The 23,155-nt window shown below is 52.1% G+C and overlaps 2 protein-coding genes across 2 annotated transcripts; both read left to right on the top strand.

Moving 5' to 3' along the window:
• The first annotated feature begins 826 nt into the window (after positions 1-826).
• On the top strand, positions 827-11,804 carry P3H3 (prolyl 3-hydroxylase 3). Its single transcript, XM_054269840.1, has 15 exons — positions 827-1,237; positions 1,789-1,941; positions 2,621-2,807; positions 2,935-3,066; positions 3,885-4,018; positions 4,295-4,384; positions 4,698-4,750; positions 4,931-4,989; positions 6,147-6,271; positions 6,396-6,491; positions 7,474-7,624; positions 7,793-7,910; positions 10,254-10,329; positions 10,754-10,894; positions 11,149-11,804. Exons 1-15 carry the CDS (start codon positions 827-829, stop codon positions 11,359-11,361), a joined length of 2,139 nt encoding a protein of 712 aa, XP_054125815.1. The 3' UTR covers positions 11,362-11,804.
• A 6,379-nt stretch (positions 11,805-18,183) lies between these two features.
• GNB3 (G protein subunit beta 3) lies at positions 18,184-23,081 on the top strand. Its single transcript, XM_054269915.1, has 9 exons — positions 18,184-18,240; positions 18,731-18,769; positions 18,912-19,018; positions 19,128-19,191; positions 19,305-19,467; positions 19,567-19,633; positions 20,536-20,737; positions 21,785-22,001; positions 22,975-23,081. The coding sequence occupies exons 1-9, from the start codon at positions 18,184-18,186 to the stop codon at positions 23,079-23,081; spliced, it is 1,023 nt and encodes a 340-aa protein (XP_054125890.1).
• The last annotated feature ends 74 nt before the right edge of the window (positions 23,082-23,155 follow it).

Genomic DNA, 23,155 nt, shown 5'->3' with positions numbered 1-23,155 from the left:
TGATGCCCTTAGAGGAGTTGTCATGGGAGACTGGGTGAAAGGTCTTTTGTCCATTTCAGATGTGGTGCTAAGCAGGAGAGGCCTCAAGTTTTTAACACTGCTCAGCAAAAGGTTTTGCTTTGAAGCAACTCCAGGCTTGGAAAGAATTAAATTCTCTCCAAGAAGATCCTGACCCTTAACATCTTATTTCACCAGTGCAAGCTGTTGATTCCAGTGCAAACTTTGTGTGAAACTTCAGATGGCCCAAACTTCTCAGCCAAACAGGAAAGCTGACAGAGGCTTCTGAGGGAAGTCCCCCTCAACTGCCCCCCACCAGCAAAGCTGGGAGTGGTGAGGTCTGGAACAGGCTCCTGCCCCAGACACAATTCTTGGCAGGGAGGTGCGAGAGTACCGTGTGGGAGATGGACCTTCTGGCTGGTGTTGGCTGTCATTCCAGCCAAGGGCAAAGGTTTGGCATTGTCCCAGGGGGTCAGTGTCAGAGGGAGATAGGTAGCCTGTCATGCCCAAGGCAGTTCTCCGTGTGATGGGAGTATGAAGTGTCCAAGCGTGACTCCAAGGACAGGCGTCCTTGGAGGCATTTGAGTGACCCACCCCAAAGGGAGGGTTCGCGCTGGGGAGGCCGCCCGGACCAGGGGCCCGTCAGACACAGCGGCGGCGGCAGCACCGGAGCCCCCGAGGCAGCGGCGGCTCTCGGCCGGCACAGCGGGACCTGGGCCGAGCCTTCCCGCCCACCGCGGCCCCGGACCGGCGCCGCCCCCGGGGTGGGCCGAGCCCGGGGCCCGCCAGGACCCCTTCTCCTCCTCCTCCGCCTTCTCCTCGCGGAGCCATGGCCTCGCTGCTGTGCCTCAGCCTGCTGGCCGCCGCCGCGGCCGCCACGTCGCCGGGCCGGCTGGTGCCGTTCGACCTGCTGTACGCGGACGGCGTGAGGGCGTACCTGGCGCGGGACTGGGCGCGGGCGGCCGAGCTGCTGCAGCGCGCCCTGCACAGCTACGCGGGGCTGCGGGCCGCCCGCCGCGCCTGCCGCGCCGCCTGCGCCCGCCAGGAGCCCTTGGGCGGCGGGCCCGGGCGCTGGGAGGCCGCGCTGCTCGGGCCGGTGCTGCAGCGCGCCCGGTGCCTGCAGCAGTGCCTGGGCCGGCGGCTGCGCCCCGCGCCCTCCGCGCACCGCGCCAGCCGCGCCGTGCGCCGCGACTTCGAGCGCAGGGAGCCCTACAACTACCTGCAGGTGGCCTTCTTCCAGGTGGGCACCGGCCCGGGCGCGGGTGGGAGTGTGCGCCTCCCGGGGTGCTGTCCCGGCAGGGGACGGGCGTGGCACGGCTCTCCTGGAGCGTCGCCGGGCAGCCGGGGGGTGAGCGCCTTTCCCTCAGCCTCGAGGGAACCTTACTGATGCGCGTAAATATCTGCAGGGGGGTTGCCAGGGGAATGGAGCCAGGTTCTTCTCACTGGTGCCAGCCACTACAAGAGGCAACAGGCAGAAACTGGTGCCCATGAAGTTCCAGCTTTAGGTGGAATATTAGGAGGAACTTTGCTATGCGGGTGACCATACACTGGAACAGATTGCTCAGAGCAGTTGTGGAATCTCCCTCACCGGAGACATTCCAAAACCATCTGGATGCAATCTGGTGCCATGTGCTGTAGGACGAGAGGTTGGAGCAGATGACCCACTGTGGCCTCCTCCAGTCTGACCCATTCTGTGATTCTGTGAAGCCGGGAAGCAGCTGGGGTGAGGGGTGGGCATGAACAGCAGAGACCTGCAGGAGCATGACAGGCGCCGCTGCCTTTTCTCCTCAGCTGAAGAAGCTGGATCAGGCCGTGTCTGCCGCTCACACCTTCTTCGTGGCTAATCCCCAGCACCTCCAAATGCGGGAGGACATCGAGAAGTACCGGCGTATGTCAGGGGTGAAGTCAGACAGCTTCCAGGACCTGGAGGCCACGCCACACTGGGTGAGGGCTCAGTGCAGAGCCACGCATGAGCAGCTCTTAGTCCACCCTAGGGACCGGTCTGGGACCCTGATCTGTTCCCACACAAAGGCCATGGCTTGAGACAGGCCCCCATACACAGAATCATAGAGAGATTTAGCCCAGAAGGAACCTTTAATGATCACCTAATGCAGGTTCCCTGCCATAGGGAGGGACACCTTCCACTAGATCAGGCTGCTCAAAGCCCCATCCAACCTGGTCTTGGAACACTTTGAGGGATGGGACATCCACAGCTTCTCTGGGCAACCTGCTTCAGTGTTTTCTAACAGTTATCATCAAAGTATCTTATCTCCAGTCCAAAAAATATTTTATCTTCCATCAAAACACTTTTTCAGTTTAATACTGTCACTACAGGCCTTGGTCTAAAGTCTTGCTCAGACCCCTTTGTGTCTGAAAGGCTGCATGAAGATCTCCCTGCAGCCTTCTCTTCCAGGTGAGGACAAACCACTGCAAGTGTGACAGAGAGACTTTTTGATGACATTTATTTGGCTTTAGTGTGGGATTTGCTGTCACTGTTTGGTTGACTGTGCATGAGCAGGCGGGCCCCTTTATGTCAGCACCATGCTATGAGCGATTCAGAAGTCTCAGGGCATCCTTTGGTATCACCCACACTGATGAGGGGACCTGGATCTGTCCTTCACAGGAAGCATATGAGACTGGTGTGCAGCACTATGATGCAGATGAGTACCTGCAGGCTGTGGCCAGGCTGGAGGAGTCACTCTCAGAGGCCCTGTCAGCACTGGAAGAGTGTCGTGCCCTGTGTGAAGGGCCTCGGGAGGATGAGGATGAGGAGGAGAAAATGCAGCCTGGCCTGTATGAAGCCATTGCAGGTAGTGTTAGAGGCAGGGAGGGTTGGATAGGAAGGCTGTGCTCCCCACCCTGGGCACATCCCATCGCCCAGCACTCCTGTCTGGAAGAAGTGTGTGCTACTGCCTTTCTTGCTCCTCTCTCTTGCAGCCCATTATATTCAGGTTTTGAAGTGCAGGCAGCAGTGCGTCCTGGAAATTGCCACAAAGCCGGGGAGAATTTCTGCCACAGAAGATTTCATACCCTCTCATCTTGATTTGCTGCAGTTTGCCTACAGCCAGGGTGAGCAGAGCCACAAACCAGCAGGTTGTGCTGTGGCACCCCTACACTTGTCCTTTGCCTCTGATCCTGGAGGGCAGCTTGTCATGGGGAAGAACGGCACACTGACCTGAGCTCTACTTCTGTTTGCCCCCTAACTCTTCCCAGAACCTCTGTTCAGGACTGTGGCCACCTTGGGAGATGTCCCTTGTGGTCTCATTCAGTCTCATTGCCCAGGTTCTGTGGTGTGAGGCTGTTTCCACGTCTTTCCTCCGGCACACTTTTTCAGGACCTTGTTCCAGCTACTTGCTGAGTGTTCTATACCCTCCTTTTCAGTACCTGGCTCCAGGGCAGGCTCCCACTTCCTGCCTAGAGGCTGCACACACATCTCACCTCAGCAGAGGTGTTCCTTCTGAGGCATCCCTACCTGCTGAACTGATAGCCTGGCATGACACTGGTCATCCTGTCACTCTGTCACTTCACACATCCCTTTTGCATACCCCTGCTCCTCCCCACGCTGACCCAACTCTTATTTCCTCTGTTAGACCACTGGAAAGATGCTGCTAGACCCCTCATCTTGTCTGTTGCATGAGGGAAGTGGGACCATCTCTCTTTCAAAATACACTTACTTTTATTCTGTTTCTTCTAAACCAGCTCCCAGTCAGTATTAAAGGCATGCCTGTTCTGTACCAGGGTCATTCCCATGGCTGGGTGGAGGCCCTGCTAGGCAGGGCTGGTGTGTGTTGGTGTAAGGCCAGCTGCTGGGTGCTGCTGGCCTGTGCACATTCCTGCCCAAGTCTCTCAGAGACATCTGTGTTTGTTCTCCTCTGTCCCTGCACAAGTTGGGAACCAGACACTGGCTGCTGAATGTGCTGCTTCCTACTTGCTGTTCTATCCCACGGACGAGCCCATGTTGCAGAAGATGAAGCAGTATCGCACAGAGCTGGGAGAGGATGCGGCTGTCACAGCCAGACAGGTAGGTACAGCTCCAGGTCTGTCCCTGCTGCTCCTCCCCTGTCCTACAGGCAGGATCACAGTCCAAGAGACAGAAAGGGGAAGGTGTTTCACTGCTGACATGTGCCAAGGCCAGGACTGAAGAAACTGGAGTTTAGTCTGTCACAGTCAGTGTCCCTTGAGGCCAAAAACAGGCATTAATTTTGCACAGCAGTGGGATGGGACAGGCTTCTGCCCTGGACAGGGATGGGGTTGTCTTTTGTGAGGTGGTTGTTTGACAGTCTCTTTTCTTCCTTAGAGTATTCAGCATTATGTGCAGAGATCTTTGATGGAGAAGAAGTTGATTTATTATGCAGTGGAGCATCTGGGAGAAACTTTTCATGACCCTGTAAGTAACAATATAATTTTAATCTTCCTGCCATGGTTTCATCAATTGTTCACAGTCTCAGTTGTCAGAATTCATTTAGTAGGCCATGACCAGATGCTGATGAGGAGGACCCCCAAGTCCTTATGAGGTGGATCTTTAAGACCCTTCTTCTGCTCCAGGACTGAAGTTAATTTGAAATGGCTGCTGTAACCATAGGCATTGGCTCAATTTGTCTGTCTTGAGAAGTGGGCCACAGTGGTTGGTCTGATACTCACTGAAGAAGCAGTGCAAGGTTTGTTGTGTACTGAACCACCTGTGGTTTTTTTCCTTACAGGATCTTTGGACTCCAGATGAGCTGATTCCTGAAAACCTAAGGGAGAAACACAGGTAAGATTGGGCAGGTCAGCTAGGACTGCAGTATAAGTAGGGGTGGTACAAGGAACAGTAATACCTAGAGAAATGGGCACAAAAGGAATGGGAAGGATGTGAAATGCTGCTACAGAGGAGCGTTGGGCACAGCTCTGTGTACTGACAGCCCTGGTCTCTGCTTTTTCCCTCGCTCCCGAGAGAGGATCAGGAGAAGCAAAAGCAGGAAACTCTGGATGTGGAAGAGAGGGAGAAGAGGGGTGAGTAAAAGAGCTTGAAGGAGGTCTTGGATGCAGTCAGCCAGACTTACTCAGGCTAAATGCTGTCTTCCACTCTCAGACATTTGAATGCTAGCGTAGATGCAGACTGACTTGAATGGCTCAGCAAGTCTTCTCACTGTTCTTTTCTTCCTCTTTGGTGCATGTGTAATCTTGCAAAATCTCACTGCGTACATCTCTGGCATGCAAACTCAAAGGGCACTGTGGCTGGAGAAGCTGAGGACAGCCTGAATGTGTGACAAGCCCATGGACATGCAGATCTCTGTTCAGTGTGCTAGCAGTGTCTACACCAAACCTGGTTCAGCTCCACCAGCCCAACTTCAATCAACACTTTTCTGAAAGGGACACGAAGGGAGGGGGCAAGAAATGGAAACTGGAAGCAGACAATGTAGCTTGGGCAAGTGTTTCCCTGAAAAGCAGAAGTCCGAGGGGTTTGTGGCTGATTGATGCAGGTTGCAGTGCAGAGTCTCGTGCTCTTGTGGTCCCCTATTCTTATGTGTGGATGCAGAGCCTCTTGAAGGGCTCAGTCATGGAGTCTTTGCTTGAAATGACCCTGAGTGGTTCTCTGCTGTGGCACTTGTGAGAGCAGAGCCTTCTAAGGGCCTGATGAGGGCATTCCTCATCATCCAGAGGTCAGAGAGGGTGGGAAAAAAGGCCAAAGATCAAAAAGCTAAATCATCAGCTAATATCCAGTGCTTCTCTTTGGGGTGAAGAAAGCAAAAAGATTTACCAGAGATAATTTTTGGATAAGATGTTGATGAAAGATGATTGAAAGGAGGGTTGATGGAGGTGTTTACCTGCTTCTTTTCTCCAGAGCCTCACTCCAGTAGGCTGGACCTGCTCTGCTGCTGCAATCCACAGTGCACTCAACTTCCCCCAGCTCCCTGCTGCTCTCCCAGCAAGTCCCAAGTGTCTGCTGGTTCCTGAAGCACGTGCTGTAGGCCAGCATCCCCAGCTGGTGCTCTGGTTCCCCTGAAGCATGTGAGGGGTCTGCGAGGAGCGGGCTCTTCTGGGGAGCTGTCCTGTCTTCTCAGAGAATGTAGAGTGTCTCTCCACTTCCTTATCCAGGCGGGGGGTTGGTGTCTGAGGGATTCTTGTCCAAAGCCTCATCATGCCTGTCTGTGCTTGCTTCTCAACAGGTGCTTTGCCTTTTGAGGGCATTGCTGTCACGATGGATTCCCAGCAGATGAATGGAACCCAGCGGGTTGTGTTCGACAGAGTGCTGACAGAGTCTGAGTGTAAGGACCTTCTCCGACTGACAAAGGTGAGGCCAGGACCCTGTAAGAACTCCTGTCTGTGTACTTTCCTCCTCAGCAGGCAGGGCAGTAGGGTTTGCATGGAGGAGAGCTGGCAGCCTAATGCATGTCATCTGTATCCTTGTGTTCCAGGCAGCAGGGGAAGCAGGAGATGGGTACCGGGCAAGGCGGTCGCCTCACACCCCACATGAGAGATTTGAAGGGTTAACTGTTTTGAAGGCCGTGCAGGTAAAATGCATCTGTGAGTCTGCTGTCTTCTTAATTGTGCAGAAAGAGAGTTTGCCACCTGAGTGTTTTCTTCTGTGGATTGCACTCTGCGTGGTGTCATGGGTGTGCTGTCTCCCTCACAACACTTGTGGTCTCCTCTGGCCTGCTTCCTCCTCAGTCACATTCAGGGATGTTGTACGTGGAAGGCTTGACAAGTGCTTTCTCTTCTGTGAGGCAGGGTTTGGGGACTGCTTGTCCCTGTGAGGGTAGCCTTACAGACATGCTTAGTTTAGAGCTGGAGAATAAATTAAGGTAGAAGGAGCCTCTTGAGAGCTCCAATCTGACCTCCAGCTTGCAGCATGTCTAATTCCAAAGCTAGATGAATTCCCTCGATTCTTTGCCTAGGCAAGTTCTGAACATTTCCAAGGGTGGGGATTCTCCAGCCTCTCTGGGCACCTTTTTTTGAGCTGTACCAGTCTTGTGAGGGTGAAATTTTTCTTCATATCTAGCCAAAATTTCCCTTGCTGCAGCTTTTGTCGGCTGCCTCTTTTCAGTGAGTCTCTTTGAGGAGACACTGTCTCCATTTCCTCTGTAACCCTCTTTTAGGTGACAGGAGGCTGTACTTAGATGTTCCTTTGGCCTTCTCTTCTCTAGACTGAAGAAAGCCAAATCTTTCAGCCTCTTTTTCTAAGTCATGTGTTCCAACATTCCTGCCATCTTAGGACTCTTCATTCAAGACTCACTTCAGTCTCTGAGTATCTCTTGTGTAGTGGGAGATCCAAAATGATGCAGCTTTCCAGATGTGGCTTCATGGGCCAAGGAGAAGGAAATAATTGCTGTGCTGCAAAGTTGTACTCCTGAGTTATAATTAAATGAGAAAATGTCTTCTTTTCTTGCCTGAGGGACCACAGGAGACAAAGGTCTCTTCTTCTGTGCTGTGTACGTGTATCAGTTCTTAGAGTGTCTTTGTAAGTATTGTAACAGACTTGTTTTTCACTTGTAGCTGGCCCAAAATGGGGACGTGGAATGGAGAGAGGCCAAATTGCTTCTGCAGGCTAGTGAGAAATCTCGGAGAATCATCGAGTCCTATTTCACTCCTGGAAAGAAACTCCATTTTTCATTCACACACCTTGTGTGCCGCAGAGCTGTAGACGGTAAAGAACCTTTCATCTTGTTAATCCCTGTCTCCCAGAGAGTCTCCTCACTCCCAGCCATGTGCTCTCAGGAAAATATCCTCCTTTTATTCTCACTGTACCCCTTTCTCTCTGCTTTATCCTTTCTTGAGGCTGAAAATGTCCATATTCGTTTTTGTGTATTTTCAGGGGAACAGGAAGGTCGCATGGATCTTAGTCATCCTGTCCATGCTGACAATTGTCTCTTGGATCCTGAGGGGCAAGAGTGCTGGAAAGAACCTCCTGCCTATGTGTACAGGGACTACAGGTAAGAGCACCTGCATTAGATCATGTGAAGATATCCCTGGCCCCATCAGAGGATGAGCTTAGCTTATAGAAACCTGCTGATGGTTGGCTCAAAGCCATCGAGATCTGTAGCATCAGGCAGAAGGCTGCATCAGCAGCTTCAGAAGGAGCTGAATAGGAGTGAAACACCTTCCCTGGGCTGGGAAGACCTGCCCTTTTGCTTTAACAGAGAGCAGAATGAGGCTGGGAGGCTGCAAAGATTAGAACCATAATATCAAGCTGTTATCTTGTGGGTCTGCCACAGTACTAGAGTCAGCTGCCAGCCCTTTTGACAGGCTGTTTCTCGTAGTTGAGTTCCATCTTTTACACAATTCTATGAATTACAGGAAAGGGATAGTCAGGCTCCTTGGATTCCTTTTGTTTGAGCAGTGTACTTCAGTGCCTATTCTCTCAAGATTCACTGCAAATACTTTATGTTGGGTTTTTCCATTCCATGTGAGAGCTTATGTTTTTTCCAGCCTGTGGCAGGTTTTGTTACTCCTCTGTGAAAGAACCTGAAATATAGTTTAATGGTGATGCCAGTTGTTGCACACTGCAGCCAGATGAGGTCAGTTCACTACAGCTGATTCCTCCTACTTGCCATCTCATCCCTGAGCATCCAGAAATTTTACTTGTCTTTTCTTTGAATGGTAGCTGTATCCAGAGCAGAAATCTCTATGCAGCTACGATGAAGATATGGGACTTAGAGGGAATTCCATTATCACTGAGTTGTTTCCCTTCACATACCAGTGTTTACTTAGTATAACCAGATTGTAAAGTTACTAGACTTTGTTGTTTAACCAGTTAGATCTCTGTCCCTCCTGTGAGAAAGCTGTCCTGTCCCTTCACTGCTCCCTGGGTTCTCTGACTTCCACTTGAATGGATGGTAAAATACCTTCTGGGGATTCTATGCCACTGAGCTATTTTTGGGAGCATCCCTGTCCTCTTGCAGCTCGAGCTGTGACTGCCCAACCAGCTTAAGGGCTGAGCTCTTACAGTGTCCTTTTGAATGAAGTGCCTGTGTTCCAAACTTCCTGGATCTTTCCTGTGAATCTCTGCTATGGGCATTAATGATGATATTGAGCAGGATTGGACCCAGGGGCCCATGAGCTCCAGTGATGCCGTTCTGGGTGCACTCCTTTGGATGCCAGCAGTGCACTGGTCCCTGTGTGCTGGTCATGCTCATCTTCACCTTCTCTTTTCATTAGAAATTTCCCCTATGGCACCATTCTGAGTCCTTTTACCACAGTCCAGACTGCTGAGATTGAGCATGTAGTGTTTTCTTGGAAAATGCACTATTTTTTCAAACATTATGTGGGTAGCCCAATCTGCTTTTAGTACCCCAATGTTACATTTTAAGACCATTTTCCATTTGCTTCTTGTCCTCCAATTACCCTTCTCAGAAATGGAGTCTAAAGCCCTGCAGACTATTGAGGTCAGGATAACACTGTTTATGCTTCAACCATTATCCCTGCCTTCCTGTCCCTTTGGACGTGAGAGAGCTGTCCTTGCTTTTCTCCACTCGTGTCACCCCTCTGGCTTCACAGCCTTACTAAAGCCCTGTGGCAGAAGAGCTACAACTTCCTGGGTTCCAGGGCTGGTAATCCTCTCACTGCATTTATGTCCTTCACGTTGCTTCAGCAACCACTGTGTTCATTTGTATGTCTTCCTCTCTGTCCCATTAACTAAGAGCCTCTGTTGTTCCTCTGTTGTTTTCTATCAGCTTAATTGAATACCAAGAAGAACCTGGGCAGTTTGTGGCCCATTCTTTCACCTACTCGACTGTGGACTCACCTGTGCTGTACAGTGTCCTCACTACTTCTCTTTTTGTATAACTTTAGTAAAGAAGTTTCTTGGTTTAATTTTCTTTTCTACATGCACCAGGCGCCTTTTGATCATTCCAATTCTGATGTTACCCTGAAATTCCTTGGCTGTTAAGACATGGCTTTCTTTGCTGATCAGTCTCCTCTTCCGGGAGTTGGATTATTCCCAACCTTGAAACATAAACAACAGGTTAGAAACAAGGTCTGTCAAGCCCAGGGCATTGTCACAGCAGTGCCACAGATGCATGCTGCAGGGGATTAAGAACAAGCCAAAATAAAACGGGACAAGTGTGTAGAGCTAATTCCCTGGCATACTCTCCCAGCCTCCTGTGGCTTGCAGCTCAGGGACTCCCCTGAGCTAGGCACTGCTGTATTTAACACCCTCAGATGGATTCTCCTGCTAACTGGTCTACTTGCTTTTCAACCTGTGAAAAGGAGTGTGGGGAAGCACCTGGGAGGAATAAGCTTCACCCTACATATGTTCTCTTTCTTTTTGTCCACAGTGGCATTCTCTACCTCAATGATGACTTCCAAGGTGGAGGCCTTTTCTTCACTGAAATGGACACTGTGACTGTCACAGTAAGTCTGGGACTGGCCCAAAGAGGGAGAGAGAACTGAGGGCGAGACTTAGTCTGTGCAGGAGGAAACCGGTTGGTTATCGGATCCCACCACTCCAAAAAACAATCCTGTGCTGGTACAGTGTCAGATTCAAATAGGGACAGCTAAAGGGAAATTGAGGCAAATCTCAGACAGAGGAGAGTTTGACTCTTTCCTAGCTGAGAATTTCCAGGCTCTTCCAGTCTGTGGGTGTTTGTGACCTTTGTTGCCCCACTGATTCTCTCTGTCCCTCTCCAAGGCCTGCCTTGCTCACAGACTGGCTGTAGATGCCTAGCAGCTCTCTGCACTTCCACGTTCCCACAGGGTGTGTGACCTCTGTAGAAGGATTGTGTCATCCAGAACAGGGGTCTGCTGGCTTCACAGTCTCTTGTCTCTCTCCTGGCAGGCTGAGGTGCGTCCCAAGTGTGGGAGGCTGGTGGCCTTCAGCTCTGGCAAGGAGAACCCCCACGGCGTGTGGGCCGTGAGGCGCGGCAGGCGCTGCGCCATTGCCCTCTGGTACACGCACTCCCCGGAGCACGCTGAGCAGGTGAAGGGCATGCTGAAGGGACAAAGTACCTCCAAGTGAGATCAAATCCCACTGAGGAACAGCTTCTGGGCTTTCCCTTGGGGCAGGGCACCGTGCAGCACCTGGGGGTTGCCCTTGGACAGGGTGTGTGGTGGAGGGGCCAGCCTGGGATGGGTCCTGCAGAAGGGGATTGGGCTCTGGAGAGGTGGGTTGGATGTGTTTCATCGAGACCCCAGCAGGGAGGATTCACATCATTTCTGTCTCCATGGCTGCAGGAACGGGTAAAGGCAATGGAGCTGATGGAGCAGAGGGCCATGGAGCAGGACCAGCCTGATGGAGATAAACATCAGGGAGCTGATGGCAGCAGCAGATCCTCCTCAGAGCCTCGTGCTCCCAGCCGTGCAGCCAAGCCTGCAGATCAGAGACACAAGCCTGGCTTGGACAGGAAGCAGCAGCCCAAGGTGCTACGGGCCAGAGATGAGTTCTGAGTGCATGGGGCCCTGTGGACTGTCACACAGCCTGGCCTGGCAGGTCACGGGAGGACCGAGACCACGGAGGCCTGGGGCAGTGTCATAGTGTGGTAGAGCCGTAGTGATGGGGAGGGGTGCAGCTTTCTTCTCTGTGGTGTCCCAGCAGCTGAAAAATGGGAGAAGGACACAGTGTGGAAGTCAGTGACACCAGGAACTTTCTTCACTGCCTCACCGTGTTTGTCTCACTGAGAGGTACGAAGACAAGGTTTTCTCACCCACTCCTCTCAGTGCCAACTTCTTGGTTATCCAGGCTAAATCTGACAGGGGGAGGAGGAGCCTGGAGTCTTTCAGTGTGGCCTGTCTCATTCAGGAGCTCTAAAGCCTTTGAATTTCCTAAGCACCTGCAAACTCCAGAACCTTGCAAAGTGACCTGAGACAGGAGAGGTGAAGGACTGTGAATAGATGGAATAAAAGCCAAATGCTGGACACAGATATTGATGGGAGCTTGAGTCTGTATTCCAAGGAAGACATGCACACTTGTTTCTGATTGAAATTTAATTAACAAATGATGGGAGGAGATTGAGCCCTCAGTGAAAGATAACAGAGTATTTACCCAGATGTCAGCTACTTCCAATAAGGGAGAGCAAGAGAGAAAGTCAGCTGTGACGTGGCTAATGTGGAAAGGGTGAGGAGTGCTTTTAAGAAAAAGCACTGTACACACACGTTTCCCTGTAGCAAGACCTCCCTTTTTTTTTTTTGTTTTCATTTTTTCCCCGTCTCCATGCACTAAATTGTCCCTGAAAGCAGAAGAGAGATTTTGTTTATCATTTTCCACCCTGATAGAAAGACAATCTGCTGTCACTGCCCAGGGGATTAGTGTCCCGAGATGGGATTATATTGTAGCCAAATAGGAATTGAATGGGGTGGATATAGAGTATCTAAAAGAGCAGTGACCCTTTTCCTGGGAAGCATTAGAGCAAGAGATCAATCTGTGGTCATGACATACTCAAGCCTTGATGAGTTGTGCATGGAGACCCCCAGTGCAGTTCAAGTGGAAGAAATCTGTAGAACCAGGGCCTGTGGTGTAAGAGATGGGTGAGTGATCCCCTTGTCACTGTTGGCAGAGGGCCCCTGCTCCATGGGAAGGGAAGTCCTTCCTTAATCTGAGTCCTGACGCTTCTTAACATGCAGGCCTGGGAAATCTGTGCTGGCAACCCTTTTTGCTTCCCATCCCCTCCCCAGGGTCCCAGGAAAACGTTTGATTGTGCATTTCAAATTCCCTCTCCCTGGCGAGAGGCCTGTCACATCCCAGCACCCACATGTCCATCCCAATGATTGGTTGGGGATGCTGGCTGGTTCCTGGTTGATGAGGACATGTTGGGGGTGAGGGGCCAGTGTCCACATCTCTGGCTTGCTTTGCCCAAAGGTGGCCTGGGTGATTAGACTGATGGCCTCCTGACGTCAGATGAGATCCGTTAAAAGGTATTTATCTCAGGCTTGGGCCAAAGCTGCGGGAGAGATTAAAAGAGATTGAGGCCAAGATAATCCCCTCGCAGCATCCCACTAAAGTGGCTGCCAAAAGGCATGCCACCAAATCTTTTGCCACCCCTGGCCCCTGTGCCCACTTCTGTTCTCCCCATCCAGAGCCCCGTTTGCAGCCAAGAGAGGGTGTGGTGGCCCTGCCATTGGTTTTCCCTTTGCAGGCCCTCTCTGGTGGCATCATCCCTCTTTCCGCCCTGCCCAGGACACGAGTGGCGTGCTGTCCCTGGGAAAACAGGAATTCCTGTGACTGTGAGGTACAGCAAGCCCTGCCCTGGTGTCTGATAATCCTAGGCTGTTCTGGCTAATCTTCACTTTATTAGTTTGTTGCTGATATAAACAGAGGGAGTCAAATCCGCCTGGGATTGTTTCTTTCCCTTCAGGAGCAGTGTGCTACTCTCTCTTTTCACCCCTCCCCATCCACCTGCTTTGCATTACGTCCCAATCCGATTTCCCCAAGTCTCTGGTGTCTGATTTAATTTGCCTGACGCTGCTCCTGGAATCAGCCCTCCCCCAACCCCTCCCGTGCACAGCCTTCCAGCTCCCCATGGGGAGATCAGTCCTGGGAGAGGCTGAGGAGCAGAGAGGGAGCAAGGGACTCGCTGGCTGGACAAACGGGACTGCCTGGAGACTGCAGAGGTACGAGGGACTTTTGGGCAGTGAGGAGCCATTCTCAGCAAGGGAGGCAGGCTGTCAGGGTCCCATCCAGAGGGGACTGCAACCCACTTTGCTCTACAGACCCTGGTAAGTTTGCTGCCTTGCGATGCCTGAGGTCACCTTGGTGAAACTGGCATTGGGACCGAGTTTCTTAGAGCAATGATGTGGGGAGTCTGAACAAGGGCTCATCCCATCAGAGAATGAGGGAGGGTAAGATCATGGAAAGGAGTTGGGTTAGCACTGAGGTGTCTTTACAGTGATGGAGGGGATTTGCATTGGGATGGGGTTGCTTGTTCTCCACTTGGCAGGTAAATCTCACCAGTTTCCAGGCTGGAGTGGGAGGGTAACACCTCCCCTGATCGACCTGGCACTCAATGCCTGAACACAGCCCTGTGCTCCCAGTGCACCCTGTGCACACCTCTTTGCAGCTGGCTGCTGTTCTGGCTGGAGAAGGAGCCTCAGAAAGCAAGGAGCAGAGCAGGGTAATTTTACCCTGACCTTTGATCTCCATCACAGGAGAGAGAGATCATCTCTGTATCCGGCTCTGCAAGGAGCCCAGGGTCACCAGGGCGAGCCTGTGAAGCTGGTCAGGGATTACACGGAGACCCAGGGACACTGCCTGTTCCCACTGAGTCCTTCTTCTTGCCCCTTTCCCTGCTCCATTATTCACAGCCCTCTCCCAACATTTCACAGAGTGACCACTCCTTCCTCAGTGTGGGGGAGCTACCCAGGAGCAGACAATAAGAGGGTTCACCTTGCCTCTTTTTCCCACCCATTCCTTGCACCCTTATCCCCACCAGGGAGTCATGCAGGTGACTTGGAGGGACAGCCCCCAGGGAGCAAGCTGGGCCACCTCCATGGCATCGTGCAAGGGATGTGGCCACTGCTCTGAAAAGTCAGGGTGTGGCAGCAAAAGGCAGAAGATGAATGATTCCAGGTCCCCCTCCATCTTGCACCACTGCAGAGGCATTTGATCTGCTATGAGCCCCAAAGGACTCAGGATGGGTTTGGTTGCCCACAGACAGGAGTGCTGCAGCAAGAAATTTGTTAGAAAAGGCAAGAAGGGGAAGAACTGTTGTGTTGGAGAGCAGAAGAAATGAAACGTGATTTCCAAAGCCAAGAGCTGTGAACTAGCTGAGCACAGCTCAGAGCTCAGAACAGGGCTGGCATGAACCAGCCAAGCCCAAGCTCTGTTTGGCTGTGCCCTGCTTGCTCCTGGTGGTCCTTGCAGGAGGCAAAACTCTGGAACAGTGCTGGTGCCAAGGTCTTCCTGTCAGTAGCTGTGCTGAGAGTGGTGAATTGTTTCTTTCAAAGGTACCTAAGGACTTGGTTTCCTCTTCTGCTTAGCATTCCCCTGAAAGAGCCCTTACTTCCAGAAAGCACCAAGTGTGCACCATTTAAAAGCCTTTCCCATTAAAACTAGCCTGGGCAACCACCATGAGCAGCTGTGAGCTGATCCTTAGATCCACTAGGAATGTGTATCCCTAAGGTCCTGCTGGTCAAGGCAGGAACATGCCTTGGCCAAACTCCATTTCCCTTTCCTCTGTTCTTCTCCCATTTTGTTCCTCCCATTTCCTGCCCTAAATTTACATGATCATAACGAGCTGCTCTTTTGCACACCTGCCCTGCTCCTCCTGGGAGGCAGCTGCACTACGCTGGGGACACCTCACTCTCCACAAATTGCACTGGGACGTGACGGACGGAGGCGACAGGCAAAGATGGAGCTATTATTATCACTCATCTGTGGCTCCTTGTCCTTCTGAGGCTGAGAACAATTCCCAACTTCATTTAGAGTGAGTGTTCCCTCAGAGGGATTTAAAGGTTCGGACACAGTCCTGAGCTGCACCTTCTCTATATTTAGCCCTTTTTATCCGTCCTCAACATCCTGCCCCTGCTGTTTGATCTGCCTATGGCTCCGAAAGCCCCTCAGCTGGTCATGCAGCTTTACAGAGCAGTGAACTGGCATTCCCTTGCTAGTGCCAGAGTTGAGAAACAACCAGAGAAGGGAAGAGAGTAGTGAAAAAGCAGGAGCAGTGAAAGGAAGACTGGGATCCGATGGGTAATGAGGAGGATGTGTACAGCCAGCTTCACTGGGAGCAGAAATTGGAGGGAAGGGAGAACAAGGTTCCCATTTCTATGTAGGTCTGGGTGGGCAAAACCAGAAGTCTACAAATAAAAATCAGGGCAGGTGGATGGAGAGTGATCTCAGAGAGCCAAAGGTGTATGAAATAACAGTCTGAAGAACTGGGGAACCAAGCAAAGGAGGCTGGAAGGAGAGAGTCAGAGGGAGGAGGTTACCTAGCAGGAAACGACAATCCAGTGCTTAGGATCAATGGATCAGTCCTAAGGAACACTGAGGAAGGGCAAAGTGTGGGCCACAATGGTAGGGCTGGCTGCACAGGGTGGCTGGAAGTTCAGATGTTCCACTTGGTGTGCCATAGGCTGTGACCAGAGCAGGATGGAGCCTTGCAGCCTGACTGTACACTGAAAATGAGGGGCAAACACCCAGCAAAAGGAGGATGTGCAGCCTCTGACTGAAAGCTGCAAGGCCTTCCCCAGCATCTCCCTGCTCTGTCAGACAGCTGGGAGGTGGAGTGGAATGCCAGCCCTTTCCCAAAGGAGGGGAAGTGCCCCTCATCGCTGCTCTGTTGGAATGAGAGAAGAAAAACCAGTGGAATGGGCCCAGCTGAGGTGCTGGTCTGTTCCTGTCCTTCAGGGTAGCTGAAGGAGCTGAGGCTGGCAGCCCCAGGCCAGTGGGGCTGTGGCACATTGCTCTGGGCCCTGGCAGCGCTGCCCTCCTGCTCCCTCCCCGTTTCCTGGGCTGGCAGCCCCATCCCGTGCATGAGCAGTGAGCAGGGAGCAGGGCTGTGCCTCTGTCCAGCCTTGCAGGCAGCAGGCACAAGTCTCCCTCTGCAAAGCATATCCTGAAATAGCTTCCTGCTGGGATAGCCTCCCAGGAGCCAGGGGAAACCTGTGTCTCGTTCTCCTTCCTGCACTCAAAGCCATGCCTCAGGAATCATTGAACAAGCAAATACTCACTGTGCCTGGGGGATCAAAGGAAAGCTGTGGAGACACTCAAGGGAAGGAATTCTTCAAGGAAACTCAAAGTGCTGTACCAAGCAGCCAGCAAAGGTGGGACTTGGGAGCTGTCTGATGTGCTTGCCCACAGCAAGAGAGCAAGTGTGGCATGGAAGGACCCAAAGCCTCACTGACCAGAGGAAATGAGGCCTTCAGGCAACAGGGATGGAAGTGATGTGACCCACAGGAACTGGGAGAAATTTGCAGATGCTGCTGGAACATTTCTTGGGCAACACCTGGAGCACATCTGGACACTCACATCTATCCAGGTGAAATGTTGGAGCAATTAAAGATCACGTTTTTCTAGAAAAGTGGGAGATGCTAGAATCACTGGTGAAGATTTGAATGCACATAACAAGAAAGAGGACAAAACAGAGATGCTGTATATTGATACAGTGCACCTGCATCTTGAATATGGATTACCATTCTGGCTCCCTGCTCTCCCTGCAAAAACGTATCATCTCTGCTCCATAAACAACTGAAACAAAGCTCACAGAACAGCAGAGATAATAGGATGTAACAGCTTACACGGGAGGAATGACTAAGTTTGCTCTGCAGTCTGGAAAAGGGACAGATATAACAAAGATGTATGAAATACCGAGTGATGCAGAGGTGAATAGAGACCAGTTATTTGCTGATTATTCCAACTCAAGCTACAGCTACTGTCAAGTGGAACCAGTGCCACCGGGAAGTGATGGAAGCAGGAACTTCTTTGCAGAGCCTGCCACCCAGCTGTGGAAGTCATCACCGTGGGGCACTGAGGAGGCTGAACTTGGCATGGGCACAAAAATGGTGTGGACAAATGCACAGAAGAAAAGAACATCAAGGACTTGCATACAGTAATGCTGCTCTAGCTTTGGACGTCAGTGAAAAGCTGGGGCTGGGCAAGTAGGAGATGTACCCCTATCGGCTTATGCTATTCTTAGATCCTTCCCCAGGCATCAGCCTTTCTTTTTGTTTTATTTTGGTTTGGTTTTTTGTTTGTTTTGGTTTGGTTTTTGATGTGAAACTAGAAGGGAACTCTGAGAGAGAACTTCGACAGCCCCGTAGATTTCCTTGGTGGTCAGAGAGTTGGTTTGTCCTGCCTGGTGAGGCTTTGCTTAGGACAAACAGTGGGAAATAGCCAATGGGCTCCCTCATCAAGTTTCTTCCTCCTGGAGCTGAGATGGACAGCTTGGCTATGAACAGGGAGAAGCTGATAAAGAGGACCCAAGGCTTGGAATGCAGAGGTTAAAAATGAGTGGACAAATGTGGCCAGAACAGCAGCAAGAGGCTCTGGAGTTCTTTAGCTTCTGTGTGTGTATGTGTAAGCAGGATCCAAGACAAAGTGGACTTTTGGCCAGGCCCAGCACAATCTTCCCAAGTGCTAAGGGTTGTGGCCAGATACAGCGCAACATTACTGAGTATTCAGCCAAGAAATGGTCACCAATCCTTTGTCAGAATACCTACATTTCTGTAACTGAGCAGTCACACTGGTGTCCTATCTAACTCACACCTCTCTCCTTTGATCTGTCTCCCCAGAGTCCAGGCTGCCCCACGTGGAGGAGCCACCCCTAGGTCAGAAAGATGGGGGAAATGGAGCAGATGAAGCAGGAGGCTGAGCAGCTGAAGAAGCAGATTGCGGTAATGCTGGCAACAGCCATGGAGCTGCTGAGAGCGTGTCTACCCCACAATGCATGCCCAAACTTTCCTCCTCAGCCACAAGGTGGAGTTGGGCTTTCTCCATCTACAGTCTAGGAGACCTCTGCAGCTCTCCACAGCCCTTTAAATGCTAATGGAGATCTTCCCACCATGGTGGGGGAAAGGGAGAGGAACAGGGACAGGGGTCCCACAAGTGTCATGAATCCCCAGGATCTCCTCTGTCTCTGAGACCTGTCAGGTGGGAGGGTCTATGGAAAGGATGTAGCACAGCAAACAGGATGCTGAGCAAATTTTGGCTCACGTCCCTGACAATTGACTGGTGTCAAGGTATCTTAATTGCAGACAAAGATTGCTGGCCACAATCCACAGTTCCTACTTCTAGTAGCCCTCAGAAAATGACCCCAAATTTCGCTTGTCATCACCTTTCCTGCATGTTTTCAATCTGTCTCATCTGCTGTTGTCTCTTCTCCAGGATGCCCGGAAAGCCTGTGCAGACACAACGCTTGCTCAGGTAAGGGACAAGGCGGTCTGGGCAAGCAAGCGCCACTCTGAGGGGCTGGTGCCCAGTCAGGAAGGAGTTAGGAGGCAGAGGTGTGGAAAGCAGTACTGGTAGTCCAAGATAAATTCTTTCTCTCCCACCACTCTTTCTCTAGATTGTGTCTGGAGTGGAGGTCGTTGGACGCATCCAGATGCGGACCCGAAGGACCCTGCGGGGACACCTGGCCAAGATCTACGCCTTGCACTGGTCCACAGACTCCAAGTGAGAGCTGCTGCTGGCCTGCTGGCTGCAGGACAGCACATGGGTGTGAGGGGCAGGAAGGCTCTGATGGGAAGAAGGCCACTAACCTGACCTTGTTCCTTTCTCACAGACTTATGGTCAGTGCCTCACAAGATGGGAAACTGATTGTGTGGGACACATACACAACTAACAAGGTAGGAGCCAGGTGGCTGCAAACCGGAATGCTGGAGTGGTTCCTCGTGGAGATGGTGTCCTTGACCTGCTCTCTCTGCTGCCAAGAGCCCTGACACGGTTTCTGGTCCCCCAGGTCCATGCCATCCCTTTGCGCTCCTCCTGGGTCATGACCTGTGCCTATGCCCCCTCTGGCAACTTTGTGGCCTGTGGAGGCCTTGACAACATGTGCTCCATCTACAGCCTCAAGTCCCGTGAAGGCAGCGTCAAAGTGAGCAGGGAGCTCTCAGCCCACACAGGTGTGTGCACTGCCTGCCTGCCACTGGGTGCCCCCTGCTTCCAAACTTCACCCTTCTGTCCCTGCCCCATTTCTCATGTTTGCTTGCTCCCCTTCCCAGGATACCTCTCCTGCTGCCGATTTCTTGATGACAACAACATTGTGACTAGCTCTGGAGATACCACATGGTGAGTGCTCCCTCCTGCATCCTGGTGCCATGATCTCTGCTCTTAGCACAGCAGCAAGTGCAGTCCTTGTGCTCTTCAGCCCTCCACTATCTAAGGAGGAATTCCTCCTGCATGGGGAGGCCACATGGAGCACCTTAGGAAGCCCCTTCCATTCTTCCTTCCTTGGCAGAGCAGGTGCTTCTTCCCTCAGCTGAGGCGAGGTCAAGCAGTAGGGACCATGTCAACAGTTCTCACAGTGTCATTTATACCAGGACAAAAAGAGTTTTAATTTTATGTGGAGCACCCATACCTTCTCCACTTGTCAAGTCCTGCCCTCTGTGCATGGGACACTGCAGAGGCACAGCCTTGATCCTTTGGTTCCTGGTTCTCAGGGCTCGCTGTGCTGTGACTCTGAACAGTCCTGAGTCTTTATTTACCCCACCCATCCCAATACCTGCTTTGGATGAACCTTTTGGCCAAGGAAATGTGGCATTTCCGTCAGAGATCAGGGTTACACGGGGTTTGATTGTCTGGCTGTGCTGTGGGATCCCACTGAACAAGAGCTTTGCACCTTACGAGCATGGACACAGAAGACTTTTCTCAGCTGTTTGCTATTTTTTGTTGTTTGTGTCCCTCTTACTGTCTCTCAGTATTCCCTTCAGCTGTCACACTTATATGCCAAACTTCACACCCCCCCAGCCTTAGTCTAACTCTGTTTTGGCAAAGGTACTGCCAACAACAGCTGTGAAGATATCTCCTGTTGTGTACAGCTGATTCCAGGGATGCTCTCACCCATTTTCCCGTGCAGTAACCATGGCTTCCCTCCTTTTGTTTGTGAGTGGGACACTCCTCAGCCTGGCTGTGGGTCTGCTCTGCCTGGGCTGGCTCTGAGAGCCCCTCTCCTCTCCTGTCCCCTCCTGCAGCGCGCTCTGGGACATCGAGACAGGGCAGCAGAAGACTGTGTTCATTGGTCACACTGGAGACTGCATGAGCTTGGCCGTCTCCCCTGACTTCAAACTCTTCATCTCGGGGGCTTGTGATGCTACTGCCAAACTGTGGGATGTGCGGGAGGGCTCCTGCCGCCAGACCTTCTCTGGGCACGAGTCCGACATCAACGCCATCTCCGTACGTACCCTCTGCACAGGGCTGGGGAGGAGAATGGGGGGTGGGACAGCTCCAAAAGAGCCCTGGGACAAGGTTGAAAGAAGCTGTCACAGTCAGCAGGGTAACAGGGGTCTTAGACCGTGGCCCCATATCCAGCCTGAAGCAGGGAGTGCCCAAGTTCACTGAAGTTTGGAGGAGGGTTCTCCTCAGGCAGCAAAGCATCCAAGTCTTGGACAGGCAGCACACCGTGGTCTGTGGAGCTGAGCACCCTGACACAGGGGCTGGTCCAGCTTTGCTTCAACAGCTGTTGGCAGCTGCTCTTCAGGCACACTCCAGCAGCCCTAGCACAGGATGCAAGTGAGGCAGCAGGAATACCTAACTCAGCTGAGGTCAGCTCCAGACAGAAGAAGTGGGATCACAGGGGGATCTTCTGAAGATCAAATTTTGATGGGAGGCAGCTCAGACATTTGGGAGGAAGCACCTCCCCCAGAGCTGCAGAGATGGCAGGACAAGACACGTGGCAGACTATTCCTTGTAGCTCACCAAATGCCAGCTTCCTGCAGTCTGCTGCTCAAACCACCCTCCACTAACATCAATTAGTGAAACCTTTCTCATGGCTACCTTGCCAGCCACATGGTTTTCTGCCATACCTGCTCCTGAGGAGCTCTTTATTTACTCCTCAGAGCAAGACCACAGAAAATGAGCATTTATGAGAAAGCTGGGGTATGAGGATCAGACAGAGGAAGACCTCAGGTGGGCGATAATGGGTGGACACTTGTCAAGGCCCAGCCTAACAGCTGGAATTAAAATAATCCTTCCTCAAGCACTGAGATATCTTGCAACAGATTAGGCCATTTGTTTTCTTGGAGTGGAAGGGGTTTATTAGGCCTTATGAGAAGTATCAGTCTCCCCCTTCAGCAGACTCAAATTCCACCATCCAGTGTCTGGTCCCACCAGGTTTTCCTGCCTCTGTGGCTTCCCCGTGCTTAGCAGGGGGGGTGAGGAGCTGAGGAATTCCATTGGGATCTGAGGAGAGCCTCACTCAAACACGGTGTGTGCCCTCCCCAGTTCTTCCCCAACGGCGAGGCCATCTGCACCGGCTCCGACGACGCCACGTGCCGCCTGTTCGACCTGCGGGCGGACCAGGAGCTGATCATGTACTCCCACGAGACCATCATCTGCGGCATCACCTCCATTGCGCTCTCCCGCAGCGGCCGCCTCCTCTTCGCCGGCTACGACGACTTCAACTGCAACATCTGGGACTCCCTGAAAGCAGAGCGTGTGGGTCAGTGCCTCCTCAAGGTCTCTCCTCCCCTCCCTGCCTCAGGGATAATGAGGCATTTATTTTTCCTAAACATAGGAAGACATCCTATAGTGACTGAAACCCAGCAAAGCTCCCTCGTGCTTAGGGAGCACACCAGAACTAGGCCAACAACTCTCACTGGCCTAGAAGAGATATTGGTTTTAATTGTTAAGGAAGTCAAGCCTTTAAACAATGTTGATCAAGGGGGACAAGAAGGTTCCCATTAGCTAAAACTGCTATAGAATATCCTACTTCCTCCTAGTCTGCCAGTTCCAGGTACTCACAGTGCCACTTGGTGGCCAGGCACCAAGCCAAGCGTGCACCTGGGCTTCCATCCAACATCTTTGAGTACTCTGTGATGCTCATACACAGATCACAGCACTTTTCTTTCAGATGCGGCCCTTACCTTCTGAAAAGTCATGAAACACAGCCCACCAACAGCACTGCTGTTTCTCAGCCTTACCAAGGACCCCATCCTATCTTAGTCTTACCATCACTTCAGGGTGAAAGCAGTTGTATGAAGTTCAACTGGCCAGGGTGAAAGCAGTTCTGAGGATTCAGCTGGCCAGGTGAAAGCAGTTCTAGCTGTCCAGGGTGAAAGCAGTTTCATGAGGGGTCGGCTGGCCAGGTGAAAGCATTGCATGAGGAGTGAGCTGTCCAGGGTGAAAGCAGTTTTACAAGGTTCAGCTGGCCAGGGTGAAAGCAGTTCTATGAGGTCCAGCTGGCTTTACCTTCCCAAGAACCCCTTGGGTGCTGGTTGTACACCACACACAAAAGTTCTTTGGCACATTTGCTCCTGTTCTCCGCGTACTGACTGCAAGAGGTTGTGCAGGAGCAGACAGGGCTGCACACAGCACGTGGGCACAGCTTGTGCCACGCGTCCCCTCAGCAGGGCCACCTTGTCACTTCTCACAGGGCCCCCCTTCAGTGCCTGACCTCTTCCTTCCCTCCACAGGAATCCTTTCTGGCCACGACAACAGAGTGAGCTGCCTGGGGGTGACGGCGGATGGCATGGCCGTTGCCACTGGCTCCTGGGACAGTTTCCTCAAGATCTGGAACTGAGGACGGCAGTGGGGAGGGGAGGAGCAGCGGAAGCACGGCCCACAGCCCGAGCCCATGCAACACAGCATCAGCAG

This window comes from Melozone crissalis, unplaced genomic scaffold, assembly GCF_028551555.1.
Source record: "Melozone crissalis strain CALT ecotype California unplaced genomic scaffold, PUWL_Pcris_2 ptg000008l_1, whole genome shotgun sequence".
NCBI lineage: Eukaryota > Metazoa > Chordata > Aves > Passeriformes > Passerellidae > Melozone > Melozone crissalis.
Note: the sequence above shows the minus strand (reverse complement) of the source record. Positions and strands in the feature narration are given on the sequence as shown.